At 38.0% G+C, this 19074-nt stretch overlaps 1 protein-coding gene across 1 annotated transcript; it reads right to left on the bottom strand.

Annotated features, from left to right (window-relative positions):
• Window positions 1–15338: 15338 nt before the first annotated feature.
• On the bottom strand, window positions 15339–16334 carry LOC113344805 (uncharacterized mitochondrial protein AtMg00810-like). The gene has a single exon (XM_026588715.1). The coding sequence runs from the start codon at window positions 16332–16334 to the stop codon at window positions 15339–15341; it is 996 nt and encodes a 331-aa protein (XP_026444500.1).
• Between the last annotated feature and the right edge of the window lie 2740 nt (window positions 16335–19074).

The following is a 19074-nucleotide window of genomic DNA, read 5'->3' on the forward strand; positions in this document are numbered from 1 at the left end:
TCCAGTGGTTTAAATTTTTGTTTGGAACTTCTTCGGGGAAGAGATGAGATTACATACCTCAGACGATTTCTGAACAAGTTTGAGCTTGTTTGCTAATCGATTTGCTCTTAGTTGAAGTTTGTTGACATATCTTATCTTATGTTTGTACTTGAAACATTCGGAGAGTTCATGAACCTTGAGAGTATAATACGAACATGTCAATGTGGAGGATTGTTCAGACGCCATGGCTGTGTAGGATGCTAGAAAAATGGTAAAACCTGAAAAATTAGAAACAAAATTTTCAGTAGACAAAGAGAAATCCATTTTATCCTCCAAGGTGGTTGAAGTTTCTCCCGGAAGAATATCGAGATTGATATATGTATTGCGACAATTGTCAAAATAAATATTTCCACATAGGAGTGCAACTCTTGATTTTTCGTCTTCATTAGAATCATAGTGATCAGACATTTCATCAAGAGTTGCAGCAAGACCTTTGTTTCCATTGTATTTTCTACGATTTGGATACTCATTTGAAAAATGACCAAAAAGCTTTACACTTGAAGCATTGGGGCATATCCTCGTCATTAGTATCGTCAGTATCCCTGTTTTTAGGAGGAACACGATAATGAGGTTTAACTGATGACTTAGGTTTATCTCTAGTGAACCGTTTACTTCTCTTCAAAAGAAGATCTATAAACTGTCTTGTGATCAAAGTGACTGACTTGTCAAGATCTTCATCTGATGAATCAGTCTCGGAAGGATCATTTTTAGAGATGCCAACACTTTTATTTTTATCAAGTAATTTAGGGTTCTTTTGTGCTTTGAAAGCAATATCCTTTCCAGATTTGGATACATGCTCATGATCAAAGATCTTTAACTTCCCAACAAGAGTATTTCTGGAAAGCGCATCAAGGTTATTTCCTTCAACGATGGCATTTTTCTTAGAATCGTATCTAGATGGTAATGATCTTAGAATTTTCATCACAATGTCTTTTTCAGGAATGGTTTTACCCAACATAAAAGATGCATTAAAAATTTCGGACACTTTGTGATTAAACTCATCAAATGAATCTTCATCTACCATATGAAGGTTTTCCCAATTAGAATTTAGGTTTTAAAGCCTAGCTTATTTTTTACAGGTATTTCCTTTAAATACGGTTTCTAAGATGTCCCAAGCATCTTTAGACCGAGATGCGGTAGTCACATGGTGCTGAAGATATGGGGTAATGACATGGATGATTGCACTCAATCCGTCAGAATTTTGCTTTGCAGCAAGAATCTCGACATCATCATAATCACCGATATCCTTTGGAACATTACATTGCCTATTGTAACAACCGGAGGAGAATAGCCATTAACAACGTAAACCCATGATTGAAAATCACGCGCTTGAAGAAAGGAACGCACAAAAATTCACCACAAGTAATTCGAGCCATCGAAGACTGGCGGTACGTTTATAAAGATAACATTTCTGTCCATAGAGTCAGATCGCTACAAACATAGACTTATAAGGTCTTAAACGTGTTTGCCTGCTCCGATATCAATTGAAAAAGAGGGGGTATGACAACCACACCCAATATTTTGCTTAGCAATCTGTATGGACTAACTCCAATATACTTTCAAGAGAATCAACTAGACAGTCACACTCAATCTTAAGAAAAGTATATCAAAGAGTTATATCTCAATTTCACAATTCAATCTGCAATCAAACAAATAGGAACTTGCGAGCCCGATTGAATTTAAGAAATGACTTGGACGGTATCAAAAACCAATATTCAAGTGTCAATTAATTTAATTAACAAGCAAAGGTTGGATTCACAATTGATTGAACTTGCGCACAACCTGTGATATTTCAATTATATAAACAAATATAATGCGGAAAAGAAATAACACAGACACCAGAAGTTTTGGTAACGAGGAAACCACAAATGCAGAAAAACCCCGAGACCTAGTCCATATTTGAACACCACACTGTATTAAGACGCTACAACACTATCCTACTCCAAGTTAACTTCGGACTGGAATGTAGTTGAGCCCTAACCAATCTCACACTGATCAAGGTACAATTGCACTCCTTATGTCTCTGAATCCCAGCAGCACTCTATGCAATTGATTCCCTTAGCTGATCTCACCCAAAACTAAGAATTTCTACGACCCAAAGTCGAAGACTTGATAAACCAATCCGTCTCACATTGAAAAGTCTATTGAATAGATAAATCTGTTTCCCACAGATATACCTATGAGTTTTTGTTTCATCTTTTGATAAATCAAGGTGAACAAGAACCAATTGATATACCAGACTAATATTCTCGAAGAACAGCCTAGAAATATTAATCACCTAACAATAGAAAACAAGATATTGTGGAATCACAAACGATGAGATGAAGATGTTTGTGACTACTTTTTATCTTTCATATCGGAGGTTAAATCTCGAGCAAATCTTAGAGAAGATAGTACTCAATCACGATAGAAAACAACAAGATCATAACACACAACTACATAGAAAATAATTGGGTCTAGCTTCACAATCCCAATGAAGTCTTCAAGTCGTTAACCTACAGGGTTTTGGAAAAACCTAAGGTTAAAAGAGAATCGACTCTAGTCGCAACTAGTATCACACAAAAGGTGCGGGGATTAGGATTCTCAGTTGCTAGAGTTCTCCTTTATATAGTCTTCAAATCAGGGTTTGCAATAAATATTACCTTGGTAAAAAGCATTCAATATTCATCGTTAGATGAAAACCTGATTAGACTCAAGCTAATATCTTTCAACTGTTAGATCGAACTTAGCTTGTTACACACAAACGAAAAGTGACTTTATTTAGATATGAGTAACCGTGCCTAAACGTGTACACCTTTGTTGGATCAACAATAGTTAACCGATGTTATCCATATGAACACTTTCATATCAATCCTATTCATCTTAACCATAACTAGTTATAATGACTCAAATGAAACTAGTTCTAGAGTTGTTTAATAATTTATATTCTCATGGAAGTATACAAGACACGATTGAAGCAAAATCGATTTTATAAATGTATTAGTTCATGAACAAACCGATTCTAGAACATAACCCACTCAAATATGCAAACGGGTACGCATACCTTAGTGGCCGGACTAAGTTTGGGTTCGCCAGTATGCAAACGGGTACGCATACCACCAAACTCAACAAAGTTTCGGAACTTGAACCTCACTCCAGTACGTTTACTGGTATGCGTACTTAGTTCCCGGACCTCTACTAAACCAACCAGTACGCATACGAGTATGCATACCATGGTTCACAGACTTGAATTACACATATACAAGTACGCATACTGTGTATCTAATTGTTCTAAACTCTCATTTCAACCATTGAAACATTCTCGGAAGACGACAATAGCTGTTTCACATAAACTATTAGCTTCAAATAAATTTTCAAGTGATCGAATGATCAATACGAAACATTCCGAGTCTACATCAAATGACTGCCTCACACAAATCATGTACGATGTTACCGGACGATTTTCACATGATCATCTTTTGACTTTCGTCAAGAGTATAAGATGAACTTGGTTAAATCGAATGCTTACCAACACATATTTCGATAAATACGTAAGCGAGTTAAACTGATCTCGAAATATCAAATGTGTATAATCGAAGTCTATATAGCTATACGACTTTTGTCTCAAATAGGAGATAGAGTAGATAGACTTTTGAGTGATAGATGAGTTCAGCTCTCCACATATCTTTTGTTGATGAATTTCCTCCAGCTCCCCTTAGTAGTTCTTCGTCTTCAATCGATGAACGGCGTGAATTTTAATGCTCAACTACACTTATCATCCTAATGCGAGACTTAGCTATAAGTAGATTAGAAATCAAGACTTATAGTTTTGGCAACTAAACTTGACAAATAAGCTTGAGACAGCAACGCTTACGAGTTCGACCGAGCAGTGCTCTAACAATCTCCCAACCATGAATCTTTTATAACATCAATACCTTTACAATACTATTCCAAACCCAGGATTTGTTGGATTTTTTCTAATAATTTTAAGGGCGAGTCTTTGAAAACTGTATCTACTACATTTAGAAAAAGTATACCAAAGTTTACCAGGATTTTCAGTGAGTCTCCGTGCAAGCTAATCAGAATAGAAAAATTGAATTTGTGATGGTTTTTAATACCCAAACCTCCACTAGCCTTGCTTGTACAGTAGAGGTGTAAATTGGGTCGCGCCAGCCCAACACATTGAAATTTAAGCCCAACCCAACCCATTAGTTAGCCCAGCAAGACACAAAATGTGAGCGTCATGTGCTTGCATGAGACAGACTAATCGACACATTGGCGCAGCACACCACGTGGCACGGATAATCAGATGGCACATCAAGGCACAACACGCTAAGAAAGTACGACATAACATGCATAAAACACCACATAATGCGCTATAATACAACAATTTTTTGTCACATAAGAATATTTATTTTAACCAATTTTTGAGTTATTTCTATAACATCACTTTCTACATATACGAAAAATATTTACTTTCAAAAGTATAAGATAAATGTGTCAGGCATAACACAACACATTATTTTCAGGGACATCGTAGAAAGACACTCTCTCGAACACAGAAATATTTAAAGCATACTTAAAGACAACAAATTATGTTCCAGAACGATGTACCATTTTATTTTTTATTTTTTCCCATTTTTTTATATGTTCTTTTTTTCCCTTGCCGACACCCTGAAAGCAAGAGCGTGCTGGAGTGGAACATTCGGTGAAGGTTAATAATGCCCAAGTGAATGCTCACAGGCCCATCAGCATCAGCTTCCAAGCCCGCGTGAACCTTCATCAAATGTTACACGCCATCACTCCCTTGCATTATATGATTTTTTAGGGACCATGGTTTTTTTGAGGGGACCATAATTTTATTAGGCCACATTCCCTATAGTGATAAGGGGTGTCTTAAAACGTTGAAATGACTAACCTATCCTTAACCTAATTTAATTTAAAACCAACCTAATAACCACCTATATATATATAACCACCACCTCCTTCCACCACCTCCGCCCACCACCGCCGATTACCACCACCACCACCACCTCCGATTATCACCACCACCAACCACCGATTACCACCACCACCACCAACCACCGCCGATTACCACCACCAACACCTCCGATTATCACCACCACCAACCACGGATTACCACCACCACCTCCTCCCACCACCACCACCACCACCTCCTATTTAAGAAATGTAACAACATCAATGCAATCAAAATTAAGTTCTGTTACATGATAATTTTATCGAGTATAAAAGACGCCAGCCGCAGCCTGATTCTGCCATGGGACCACTCCGGAGGTATTTTCCAACAAACCCTTCACTTTAATTTGATTTTGATTGCTTCAATCGAATAGAAATCATCAAAATAGGGTTTTAGTAGGAGTTACAGATCCATGTTCGGTTAGGCCGATTTTCCAAAAAACCCTAGTTTACTAACCGAACTTCTTGAAAATGAAGAACACGAAGAACAGTTCGGTTCCATTGGATTTAAAACTAAGTCACCGAACTCTCTGTTCGGTTGTTTCGCAAAAAATTTTAAAACTACAAAGTAACCTAACTCCACCCTTAGAACCGAAAAAAAAATCCAGTCTAACCGAACTGTGTTGTTGTGGCCACTATCTTGAGTTCCAAAATAACCGAACTTAGCCAATAAAGTTCGATTTTTCGCAAAAAAATTTAAAACTACAAAGTAACCGAAATTAGCCAATAGAGTTCGATTGATTCGCAAAAAATACTTTTAACCGAATTTCTTGTATTAGAACAATAGAAGTCCATAAGTTCAGTTCCTTCACAAAATAAAGATATCACCGAACTTTAAAAATAATGAGAAGTCCACAAGTTCGGTCAGTTCACAAAAATGTTAAGTTTTCTTCGTAACCGAACTCTACCTTTGAAACTTCGTAACCGAACTCTACCTAATTCGCCAAGAAATAAATTTCGTAGTAGCCGAACGTTTGCCTAATTGCATATATGCATATATAAGCCCAGTTCGGTTGATTCGCAAAATATGTTGAAGTTTGCGAACCAACCGAACTTCTAACACTAGGTTACTTTTAACATGCAGTTCGGTTGGGAACTTGGTTGCGTTGAAGTTTGCGAACTAATCGAACACACAAGATGTACCCAAATAAATTGTTAAGTTCAAAGTTCGATTACCTACCATTTTATCCTAGGTAACCGAACATTACACTGTACGACCAAAACCTCCATTAACGAGCGAGTTCGGTAACCTGCGTGTTTGGAAAACGTAACCGAACTACACTTTCAGGTGTGTTCGGTTACATGTTCTTGACGTATGGTAACCGAACTGACCCAAATCTACATAAAAATTTTCATTTTTTTTGAAAGTTTGGAACAATTCAACCAACATTATCTAAGTTTGAAGCACACCTGGATACCTGAATACCCTTCCTCCGGTTGTGGTTGGTAAAATCCATCGTTTTTCATGTTTTCCTTCTTCATCTTCTTTAACTTTACTCTCTCAATAATTCTACTTCTTTAAAAAAAACCATCTGATTTTTTAATCTCACTAATCATTACACTAACTATTATTAACACTAACTAATCATCACCCAAAATTAATCAGGAGGGTAATTTAGGTATTAATATAAATATCCAGATAAGGGGTGGCCTAGATTTACTTCTAATGTTTTTACCCAAAATAAAACCATGGTCCCCATAAAACCATGATCCCAAAAAATCGTTCCTTGCATTCGGGATGTCAGTCTCAGCACGGCCTTTCTCCAGTCCAGCTCGCTGTTGCTCGACAGCAGCAAGGTGGCCCATAATTCTTTGACCAGCTTGCTTCCTCAATTTCCTTTCCTTCTCTAGGGACTTCGATTGTTGGGAGTGGAGATCATGTGTTTGTCCATCAATTTTCTCACTATCAATGATCATCACATCATAAGACCACCTGGCACGGATAGCATCCTGCAACAAAAAGCACTAGAATGTTAGAATTTAGAAGAATACAGAAAGAGATTCGCTGAGCAAGTAGAACTAGAAGTAACTCAGAAAGAGATTCGCTGCACATAATAAAAATGGTTGGTAACAAAAGGTCACCTTGCATGATAACCGTAGTCAGAAAGTATCTCTCCGGGGGATACAATTCTCTAGAACATCATAAGAATCAAAAGAGATGCAAGCATCTTTAGAAACTCATATATTTCAATACAGCGATTATGAAATTCCATTCTAATCCGTCGAAAGCCTAAAAAAATAGGCCTAGATTGTGCAAAGAAAGCCGAGGAACAAGTACATATTCTCTACCGGCAATTAGGTGAAGACACGTACAATCCAATTATCGCCATGGATTATACCTAATTGGCAGCGGAGAAGACGTACTTGTTCCACTGCTTTCTTTGCTCAGAATCTCGTAATCGATCCACCTGGCACGTAGAGCATGCAAAAACCACACTAATAAGTAGAATGCAGCTAGTTTCTGGATCCATGGCCCTTTCCACGGATTTCTAGAGGACGGAGCAAGGCCTTCAAATAGGGAATTAAAAAGTTTTTGAGATGCAGTGTTGTTCCTTACTGAAGGACCCATAGTGGGCTGGTAGGGAGATTTTTTGTTATACGACATAGAGAGATTGATGATCAGTGCAAAATTTGTGAAACCTATAACAAAACTGGTGTTGCTGTTTCTTTTAAGAGTATTTAAAGGGGTGAATTGACACTTAATTAGGAATATATTCAAGTTTTAATATGGAACTAAAAGGAAAGAAACAATGAATTTGGTGCACTAATGGTAGCTTTCAATCGTGATCAGAAAGTTTACTGGTAAGATATTCTTCTTACTTGGTCTCATTAAGATTTTCAGATATAGCATTTATCAACCTTAAATCTTTAGATACAGTGCATATATATGGCAGTGAATTTTTGGATATGAGTTTAAAGCTTTGAAAACTGATGACCTTGCCAAATATACAGGTTCTCATTGTTGTTGACGAGTACGTCTAACTACTGCAAACCAAAACTCGATAAGAATATATATCTTGGGATCTTAATGGCATTTACTGTGTACAATATTCTAGCTATCTAAACCGTCTCTCAGTATTTACTAATTTTTTATATTTATTATCTTATTGACAGTACTGGTACTTGTATACTGTCAATGGCTTGGGGTATTCACCCGATCAGATGAAGGAAACAAGAGAAGAAAATTAAATTCATGTACTGTGCAGGCATTTTTGCAAAGAAAATTCTGGTTGCTCAATTATGTTTCAAGAATCGAACCCAAATTTGAATTGCAGAAGAAAAACTTCGTGCAAATAGACAAACTAAACACTAAAATTTTATTGGAATATATCAAACTAAAGAAAGTAGTCAGCAATAGCAAACTCATATGGTTGCACTGGATTTTAAACTGAAGGAAGAAACAATTAAAAACAACTACTGACTAAATAAATTTCACATAGTATTGCACCACAAACTTCTATAAGCTCCACACATATTGCAAAACTGAAATTAAAACCAACTCCAGAGTTATCTATGGTAATTCTTCAGTAATATCTTTCTCCTCATTCACCATACCCTCCCATAAGGACTTATGATAGTTGTTCTGAATATCAAGCCACTTATGACATGTTAATCCAAAAGAATTACGATCGCTACTGCTACTTCCTAAACACTCAAATATAAGATTTAAACTCTTACTAGGGAGGTTTGCGATAGAAGCTGAGGTTCTATGGATTTTTCCCGTACGGTCTTCATCACTATCATTCTTTGCCCTTTCTTGCACTGAATTATGGTTCTTACCCAACTCTTGGTTATACTTGTTTTTGGTTGATAAACTCATTGTTAAGGTAGCGCCAAAGTTCTGATTTCGAGGCAGATTATGGTTATGCTTGCTTGGTGTCTCTAAATTGAAATAAAACCAGAAGACGTGCAGAACATGTATTTATAGATGTATATGAGGGGTTACAATGCTTGAACAATAATTCTATACAAAAAACAGAAACCAAGCTAAAACAGGAAAACTAGACCGTAAATTCACTATGTATCGTTTTCTCTACCATGGATGGATAGAGATTGCAGAGGTAGGGGAGTGTAAGGGGTGTTTTTTGTCAAACTAAAGAAGTTCTGGAAACCCTAATTAAGAATTTCTTAATGAAAAAGATTTTTGCTTAGGGTTTATACTGCTAAATGTTATTTGATGACCCAGTTTAGTTAAGGTAATATGATTCAGGATACACTCAGTCCCAAGGTTAGCTAGTCTTCTCAATTGACAGATAGCATTCCGTGCAAGGCACATCTTCGGTGATAGTAGAATTTAACAGCTTCTTGTAAAACGGTTCGCATGTCATGTTCTCAGAAATAACGCCCAAGTGGATGCTCAAGGGGCCGTGAATGTCAGCTTCCAAGTCCGTGTTAATCTTCGTTTCACTGTGTCAGCACTCAATTGTTCCAGCTGGCTCTCGCTCAACAGCAGCAAGTTCCCCCTCCAGTTCTTTGATCCTTAGGACAGCAGGTGCAGGCTGCTCTAATAGTCTTGAGTGATTTTCCTGCAGGCCGCTCTCCGTGCCGAGTGGTCATACCATGCGATGATTGACAGCGAGACTCGAGCGAATAAAATAGAGGAACAAGTACATATTGTCCGCTGCAAATTAGGCGCATGCCAAGCCTCTTTACAAGAGGAAGGACAGTCAAAGGAGCAAGATGTCCATTTCCAATTAGGCTCAATCCAAGCTGATCAAGTTGATCAGGCGCGAGAGGATATTTAGCACCGAACGACACAGAACTGAGAAGATGTTAATCAACACCGAACAGTACCTCATGAAAAAATGGATTCCAAACATTTTACAATGGCTAGACACGAATTTGCTAATATCTTCTCGCGCCTGATCAACTTGCATCCTCAATTGCTTTCCTCATCTGACGATTGGATTGCGCCTAATTGAAAGTGGACAACTTGCTCCTTTGATTTCCGTTCCTCTTGTAGACAGGCTTGGCATGCGCCTAATTAGCAGCGAACAATATGTACTTGTTCCTCTGCTTTCTTGGCTCGAGCGAGTCTGGCTATCAATCATTGCATCATAAGACCACTCGACACGAAGAGCAGCCTGCTGAAAAATCACCCGCGACTATTAGAAGATAGACGCAGAAAGCAAGGACAATATCCAAAAACAATCTTGACAACAGAATTAACAATTGCCACTGGTACTCAAGATTGTCATGGGATTGTTGTATCAGAAAGCGATACGTGTGTTGATTACCTTATAACCCCAGGGATGCTTGTCGCTTTCTGATACAACATTCCCATGAAGATCTTGAGTATCGGTGGCAATTGGTAATTTCACCAGGGTACCGGTCTGTTGCTGGATCCATGGCCCTTTCCACGGATTGTCTTGTGGAAGAATCAAGACCTTCGAACATTGAAGCAAAATCCGGCTTCAACAAGTCGTTGCTAGACGAAGTACATCGAGGCTCTAAATGAGTTAAGGGATGGGAATCAACATATGTATTGCTAGACGAAGTACGCTGAGTCTCTAACTCCCTTGAGACAGAGACACTGGCCGAAAAAATGGTAGGCTGTCAGAACTCAGGTCTACTTGGAGTTGGAGGGGATGATTGAACAGATCTCCCCGAATCATGGGAACCCATCGTGATCAGGATTCAACCGGTGCCTGGAATGCTGAGAGAACCAAGACTTTTAGTTCACAGGAAAATTCATTCATACCCAGCAAAATTTAAAAAGTTTTGAGATGCAACGTAGGAAATGACCCCTAGTTGGTAGGGAGAATTCTTGTTATGTGACATAGGGAAAATCTGAGATATAGAGATGGATGAATGATCAGTGCAAAACCTATATAACAAAAACAAGAGTTGCTGTTTTTGTTTTGCCGGAGTTTTGTGAGATCAGTGCAAAAGAGACGCTTTGGGAGTTGCTACCCTTTGCTTACGTTTGGGGAGTGTGGAAACAAAGAAATAAGTGCATTTCTCGAGACTCCGACTCTCCAAATACTCGCAAGAAAATTTGATTATAAAGATTAAGGCACTTGTATTGGACTAGTCTTTGTTATAACTGGGGTCTTGTAGTTAATAAGCAGTAGCTAGTCTTTGTTAGTTCAGGATATCCTCTTTTTGGGGCGGTCTTGTTGGTTTAGGCTCTTGACCAACTTGGCCTTGAACCTACTGAACTTTTTTTGTCATATGGAGCAGCAATGCTTCAGACCATCTTTTCTTTCTTCCCCTTTTCTCCTCCACTTTCTGTAACATTTCTTCTCTATTAATAAAATTCTTTGTTGTGGGTTACGCGGGTATTTAAAGAAGGGGAGATTTTAATCGTGATCAGAAAAATAATGGTTTATTGGTAAGATATTCTTCGAATTTGGCCACATATACGGCAGTGAATTTTTATATATGATCTTGGATTTAATGGCCCTTGCCAAAATTACTTTTTGCATGAATCTTTTCACTAGTTTACGCATCAAATGGCTGATTTTTTATTGCGCATCAAAGTACTGATTTTTTATTTCAGGATCATCTAACCAAGGTGGGTACTGTCATTGACTTTGGTATTGACTGAATGACCAACCATATGGACCAGCTTATTTAAACAGACAAGAAAACATATAATTGAAAAACTCTACAGGAAGAAATAATTGAAAACAACTACTGATTAAAAGAGGACACTATGTAGGGACTAAATATCTCACAAGACAAATATATAAATTTCACTTTAAACACGAAGACATAAATAAGACGAAGTGTGGTTACGCGAGAATAAGAATGGAGCACGAATAGACAGTCATGCGGCAAAGATAACACGATCACTAACTTCATTAGAAGAAGCGCGAATAACCAAGAAACAATGCGGCAGATAGGGATAGCTCCCAAAAGCCTGGCATGTAACACAAATTGAAACAAAATCAGTCAACTATGATCTTGCACGTGAATTATGGTTGTCTTCTATTAATAAATTTACCTATATAAGGACTCAGAAATGATAGAAAGAGAGATGTTAAGAGAGATAGGCTAAGAAATTGTTAAGTAAAGAAAGAAAGAAACAAGTTTTACTTTAGAATTTAGTTTGTATCTTTATATTTCTCTATTGTTGTGTGTAAATCTTAGTCTGAATTCACTTTAAGAGCAATATACATTTACTATAGAAGAGTTTCGAAAGATCATTTAAGTGTCAAAATGGTGAATAATATCATTAATGTTTGGGTTGACCAATATGACTTAAGCTTTGTATTATTATCATTACAAGGGTGTAGTTGTGGGATTTTCCACAATTACACACTAAATAAATCTCACACTGTATCGCACCACAAACTTCTATAAGCTCCACACATATTGCAAAACTGAATTAAAACAAATCCCAGAGTGAACTATGGTAATTTCTTCAGTTATATCTTTCTACTCATTCGCCATACTTGCTCTTGGATATTCTTGTGACTCCCGTAAGGAATAATGACAATTGCTCTGAATTTGAAGCCACTTTTGACAAGTTAACCCATTAGAATTACGATCATCGTTGGTTCTTAAACACTCATATATGTATATATATATATATATACATATATATATATATATATAATATTTAAACTCCTACTATGGAGGTTTGCAATATAAGCTGAGATTCTATGGATTTTTCCCGGACGCTTTTCATCATCATCATTCTTTGCCCCTCTTGCACTGTTTTTGAAGTAGGGTTCTTGCCCAACCCTTGATTGTACTTGTCATTGGATGATAAACTCATTGTTAAAGGTAACACTAAAATTTTGACTTACTAATGTTTCACTTGTATAAAATAAAAAAGTAACGCTTTTGGCTTCTGGGGCAAGATGGATGGATGGATAAATTTTGAGACAAATTTTGGTTATGCTTGGTTTCTCTAAATTCCCACAAAAAATAAAAATAAATACCGGATGGAGGAACTTGTATTTATAGATGCTTTAACAACATACAAACAGAAACCAAGCTAAAATAGGAAACATAAAACTAAATAGGAAAACTAAACCATAAGTACACTATGTATCCTTTATTTATAGATTTCTTTACAAGACCTAATACCTGTTTTTATAGGTTACAAAACTTGGCCTTCAAGAATCTTCAAAAAGTACTTTCGTAGTTCGCGAGGTGAATTCAACTGAATGGCTGGGAGGGGTCCACATGCTATCGATGAGATTTTCCACCTGTAAAAAACAGTTACACGCTTGCAGAGGTGGTCTACTCAGCATTTAATGCATTCAACCACCCCACTTACCAGTATGAAACAACGCGTCAGGATAAGAAGAGAACGCGACTACATACGAAGAGCCGTTAGTTGTGGTTCAATGATGAATTAACATGGCAGCGACGAGGCGGTAGGTGACTAGAGAAGAAGTTGTGGGACCATATCATTCTTCTATAAAAAGAAAGCTCTGATGAGTGACAAGGAGTTGGTTTTTTGGGAGGGGAGATCTAGGATTAGGAAGATATCTATTAATTGTATTTCCTTACTCTACAGTTCATCGAACTCTGTAAGACTCAAGCACACATAGTAAAAAATCAAACTCATTTATCTTCGTGGATGTAAGCCATGGCTGAAACACACAATTTCCTCCGTGTCATTTACTTATTCAGCTTTTACTTTTCCTGCATATTCATGTTGATTAGGGTAATAGGTCAATGTAGAGGTCAGAATCAATATTGTTTTAAATCAGTAATAAGTACTGCTTTCGATGATGCGTACTGCGAACCCGACCAGATCCATTAACTGGGGTTTTAGCGGGTACAAGCAGGTAATCCCTTTATAAAATACGAATAACCTAAAGTAGGAAAAATAAATAAATAATGAACAATTCGCGAATTAACGAAACTGTCAATTCAATTTGTGTTAGAATACGGGCACCCAACTCAAAAGCAATTGGCAATGAGTGGAGGCGCTAAGGGTTATAAAATGCAAGATCTTAGGTAACCCACACAATGTGGGAGTAATAATCTCAACACGCCCCCTCACGTGTAGCATCGTTGTGTCTAACACGTGAACAATAAATCGGGTGACGCGGAGTAAAGGCGCGATCAATAACTCATCACAAATAGACATCTCTGATACCATGTTAAAATACGGACATCCAACTCAAAATCAATTGACAATGAGTGAAGAGGACCTTATTTAATCTCACGTGTATATACATATTTCACATAAGTACAAGTTGTTATACTCTTTCATGGTCCTCCTATTCTTTTGCTAAGAAGTCCTATTTTATAGTTGTTTAGATGTAGTCTTGTTGTAAAGCTCGGTTCTACTGATGTACCTATTCTCTAGTTTATTTCTGCTTTGTATTTCTATCTTTAAACCTAATGTAATCCATATAAATACTATGAATGAAATCAATCTCTACAAGTTGTGAGAGAGACTTCAAACCAATATTCGTTTATGGTATCATAGCTAGGGTTTATTTTTTTTTCTCTGAAATTTCATCTCCATGGTTGTTGATGATACTCAATCAGATCCTCAAACAATGGAACCTCACACCATCTCTTATAAGGATACTGCACTATCTCCCAGCAGTCCCTATTACGTCCATCCAGCGGACAATCCCACATCTGTGATATTCACTCCCCTTCTAACCAGCGATAATTACTGCACCTGGGGTAGGGGAATGATGAAAGCACTCAGTGCAAAAGGAAAAACCAGCTATATTGATGGTACGGTAAAGAAGCCAACAAGTTCAGTCGATCTTCCACACTGGACGCGTTGCGACGATCTTGTTGGGAGGTGGATTTCAAACTCTGTTGATCCTGAAATCAGAGGAAGCACAATGAACTTTCCATCTGCAAGAGAACAATGGCTGGAAACCAAGTCTCGTTTCTCCCATCACAATGCATCCAAGATGTATGCATTAAAGCAATCTATCTCCAATCTGAAACAAGACAATCTCAGTGTGGCCATGTACTACACAAGACTCAAGTCTCTCTGGGATCAGTTGGATATTTTTCGTCATGTTGAGCCTTGTATTTGTGGAGCCGGCAAAAACTACGTTGACAATCACAATCAGGACAGAGCCATGGAGTTCTTACAAGGGTTACATGATCGTTTTTCTTCTTTGCGAAGTCAAATCCTTCTCATGGAGCCTATGCCTTCATCTGCTAAGATCTATAATCATGTCAGGTAGGAGGAGTAACAAGGTATTACCTCTGACATATATTGGATTGAGATAAAAGATACAATAACGAATTACATGTGCCTGGTCTTATATACAAGAACCAGAGATAAAACAGGAAATAACTTGGCTTACACGACAAGTAATGTACAAATACAACAGATATGCTAGAATCTACAGATATGGTATATCTGCAGGATATATCTCGTAATACCCCACCCCTCAAACTCAACATGGGATAGAGCACATGTTGAGTTTGGAAATTAAGAGCTTGAGGCGCGCAGAAGACAGCGCCTTAGTAAAGAGATCAGCAGGTTGCAGCTCAGAAGAAACAAATGATAAGTTGATGATCCGTTTCTTGTAATGATGACGTACAAAATGACAGTCAATTTCAATGTGCTTTGTACGTTCATGAAAAACATCATTATGAGCAATGTGAATATCAGCCTTGTTGTCACAGTACAGTGGGCTTGGTTCTGACAGAGTAACTCCCATATCCTCTAGAAGCCATCGCAGCCAAACAATTTCTGAGGTTGAGTGTGCAAGAGCTCTATACTCTGCTTCAACACTAGAGCGGGAAACTACGTTTTGTTTCTTGCTGCGCCAAGATATTAATGAACTGCCTAGAAATATGCAATAGCCTGTAGTTGAGCGTCTGTCTGCAATATCTCTTTCCCAATCTGAATTTGAATATGCACGAAGGCAGAGATCAGAAGTGGATGAAAACGTAACTCCTTGATACAATGTCCCTTTGATATAACGTAAGATTCTGAGTACAGCTGCATAGTGAGTGGATCGCGGAGCAGCCATGAACTGACTAACTATATGCACTGCATGACTGATGTCTGGTCGAGTAATAGTTAAGTAGTTTAGACTTCCCACAAGCTGACGGTACAAGGTGGGATTAGAAAGAAGTTTTCCATCAGAAGGACTAAGCTTGCTGTTCAATTCAAGAGGTGTGGCTGCAGTTTTATTATCCGTTAATCCAACACGTTGAAGAATGTCTGATGCATATTTTACTTGAGAGATGAAACAATCATCAGATGAGTGATCAACTTCTAAACCAAGAAAGTAACGTAAGGAGCCTAGATCCTTCATTTCAAAACATGAACTAAGATGTGTTTTAAGAGCATCAATGCCTTTCATGTCATCACTTGTAATGACCATATCATCTACGTAGACGAGTAGAATAACCATACCCCTTGTAGTTGAACGAGTAAACATGGCTGAATCATATGCACTTTGAGTGAACCCGAATCGTTAAACAGCATTGGAAAACTTTTCAAACCAAGCACGAGGTACTTGTTTGAGTCCATAGAGAGGTTTACGGAGCCTACACACTTGATTAGGTGAGTAAGACATTCCAGGTGGAGGTCGCATATACAGTTCTTCTTGAAGATCTCCATGAAGAAAGGCATTTTTCACATCCATTTTATGTAGACTCCATTTTCGAGCAACATCAACAACAAGAAGAGTACGAAATGTGGTCATACGGGCAACAGGGGAAAATGTTTCTTCATAGTCTATACCATACTCCTGAGTGTATCCTTGAGCAACTAGACGGGATTTGTATCTAACTATCTTGTCGTCTGAGTCAGTTTTAATTTTATATACCCATTTACTTCCAATTACATACTTTCCTGGAGGTAGCACAACCATATCCCAAGTATGAGCTTCTTTGTGGGCAACTAATTTTTCATCCATAGAGTGTTGCCAGACTGGTAGTACAGATGCTTCCCTGTAAGAAGTTGGTGCATGCACATATAAAATCGATGATAATGAACAATGATAGTCTGCAAACCTGACTAGTGGTCGACGATTTCGTGTTGGTAAGGTAACATTATCAGATATAGGATCCCCTTCTGGAGAAGCTGCGTCAGGACTAACCATAGAGTGATCTTGTATTGCTTCACTATTTTCAAGAAGAGTAACATCTGTGGAGGGAAACTGAATGGATGTTGATGGAGAATTGGACTGAATGGATGTTGATGGAGAATTGGACTGAGATATATCCTCAAAAGGATCTAGATAGGAGAACTGTTCTAGGTTGGGGGATTTACTAGTGGGGAGAGACCAAAAGGGTATATTCTCCCAGAATGTAACATGTCTGGAAACACGTAATCTTTGACTCTCTGGATCATAGCAGCGATAACCTTTTTGTTCTATGCCATAGCCTAGGAATACACATATAGCAGTCTTTTTGCTAAGTTTGGTTCTTTCTCTCTCAGTAAGAAGAACGAAGCAGGTTGACCCAAAAACACGAAGCTCAATGTAATCTGGTTTCTTGTTGTATAACCGTTCATATGGAGATATTCCTTCTGTAACTATGGATGGAATACGGTTTATGTTGTAGACTGCAGTCAGGACTGACTCACCCCAAAAGTTAGAAGGAACTGACGCTGACAAAAGTTGTGTTCTAGCTGTCTCTATGATATGGCGGTGTTTTCTGGCTGCAACACCATTTTGCTGTGGAGTTTCAGTGCAAGATAATTGGAGAAGGGTACCTTCTGTTGGAAGGAATTCTCTGAAAGGAGTTGATATATACTCTCCTCCTTGATCAGCTCTGAATGTCTTGATGGTCTTTCCAAATTGGGTCTTGATCATTCTAGAAAAGGTTGTGTAAATTTTTAAAAAATCTGATCTAGAACTGAAAAGATATATCCAGGTAAAACGAGAGAAATCATCAATAAAAATAACATAATATAGTGCTCCTCCCTTAGAAATAATAGGAGATTTTCCCCATACTTCTGAGTGGATGAGATCAAAAGGCTTGACAGAAGAGCAGTTTGTTTTCCTAATTTGCATGAGATGCAATAAGGTTCTTTATCAACCTGAATAGTTCCTAATAAACCACTATTTATCATATGAGTGAGACGAGAGAAGGACACATGTCCTAACTTAGAATGCCATGACATAAAAGGAGACACAAACTGAGAAAAGGAATTTGCAGTTGCAGTTGCGGCAAGCTCACTCTTTGACAGCCTAGGAGAAACCAGTCTTTCGAGAAGATACAATCTTCCTACTCTACGGCCTATCCCAACAAGCTTCTCTGTCTTGGGATCCTGTATCACACAGCCAAAATAGAAGGAGTAAATGTTAAATCCATGATTAAATAATTGTCCAATTGATATAAGGTTCATTCTTATCTTTGGAACAAGCAACACATCAGATATATGTATGTTGTCAGAGATTTTAATCTGACCAATATGACTGGCAGCTAGTTCAGATCCATATGCAGTTTGGATTGTAGGTATAGTAATAGGACTTTTCTGCTCAAATATGCTAGAATCAAATGTCATATGGTTAGAGGAACCTGAGTCAAGAAACCAACCATATGAAAAGCTACCTGTGGAAGTAGATAGTGCAGATGCTGCTGTAGAGTTATTGTTGCCCATTGAAAGTGCCTGTTGGAGCATTTCTTGTATGTCATCTAGGTTATTTGGTATAGATGCAGGTGCTGCATGAGTGGATGGTGCAGATACATATCCAGTTCCATTAAACCTTCTTCGTTCTCCCATGTTTCTGGAAGATGGTGAGGTGCAGTTTGATACTGAATGTCCTGGTTCCTTGCAGTAGTTGCACTGAATTGGAGAGCTTGATTCTTGTTGGATTCTTTGAGAACCTGAGGTGTGAGGTCCACTCTGCACTGGTGTCACAGTGCAGTTCTTGGCTAAGTGACCTGGTTTCTTACAGTTGTAGCATTGAGTTTGTGAAAAATCACGAACTGTCTTCTGTGTATTGAAGTGATTGTTGAGGTTTGCACGTGAAGGAGCTGCAAACACAGCTGGTATATCAGGCTTGATTCTTTTCCGAGTTTCTTCTGTGATGAGTTATGATAATGCAGCTTCTACAGATGGAAGAGGTGATCGATGCAGTATTGAGGCTCTTACAGTCTCGAAATCATCTTTTAATGCCATTAAGAGCTGAACTAGTCGCGATTCTTCTCTGTATTTCTGCCATAACT

This window comes from Papaver somniferum, unplaced genomic scaffold (genome assembly GCF_003573695.1).
Source record: "Papaver somniferum cultivar HN1 unplaced genomic scaffold, ASM357369v1 unplaced-scaffold_8, whole genome shotgun sequence".
Classification (NCBI taxonomy): domain Eukaryota; kingdom Viridiplantae; phylum Streptophyta; class Magnoliopsida; order Ranunculales; family Papaveraceae; genus Papaver; species Papaver somniferum.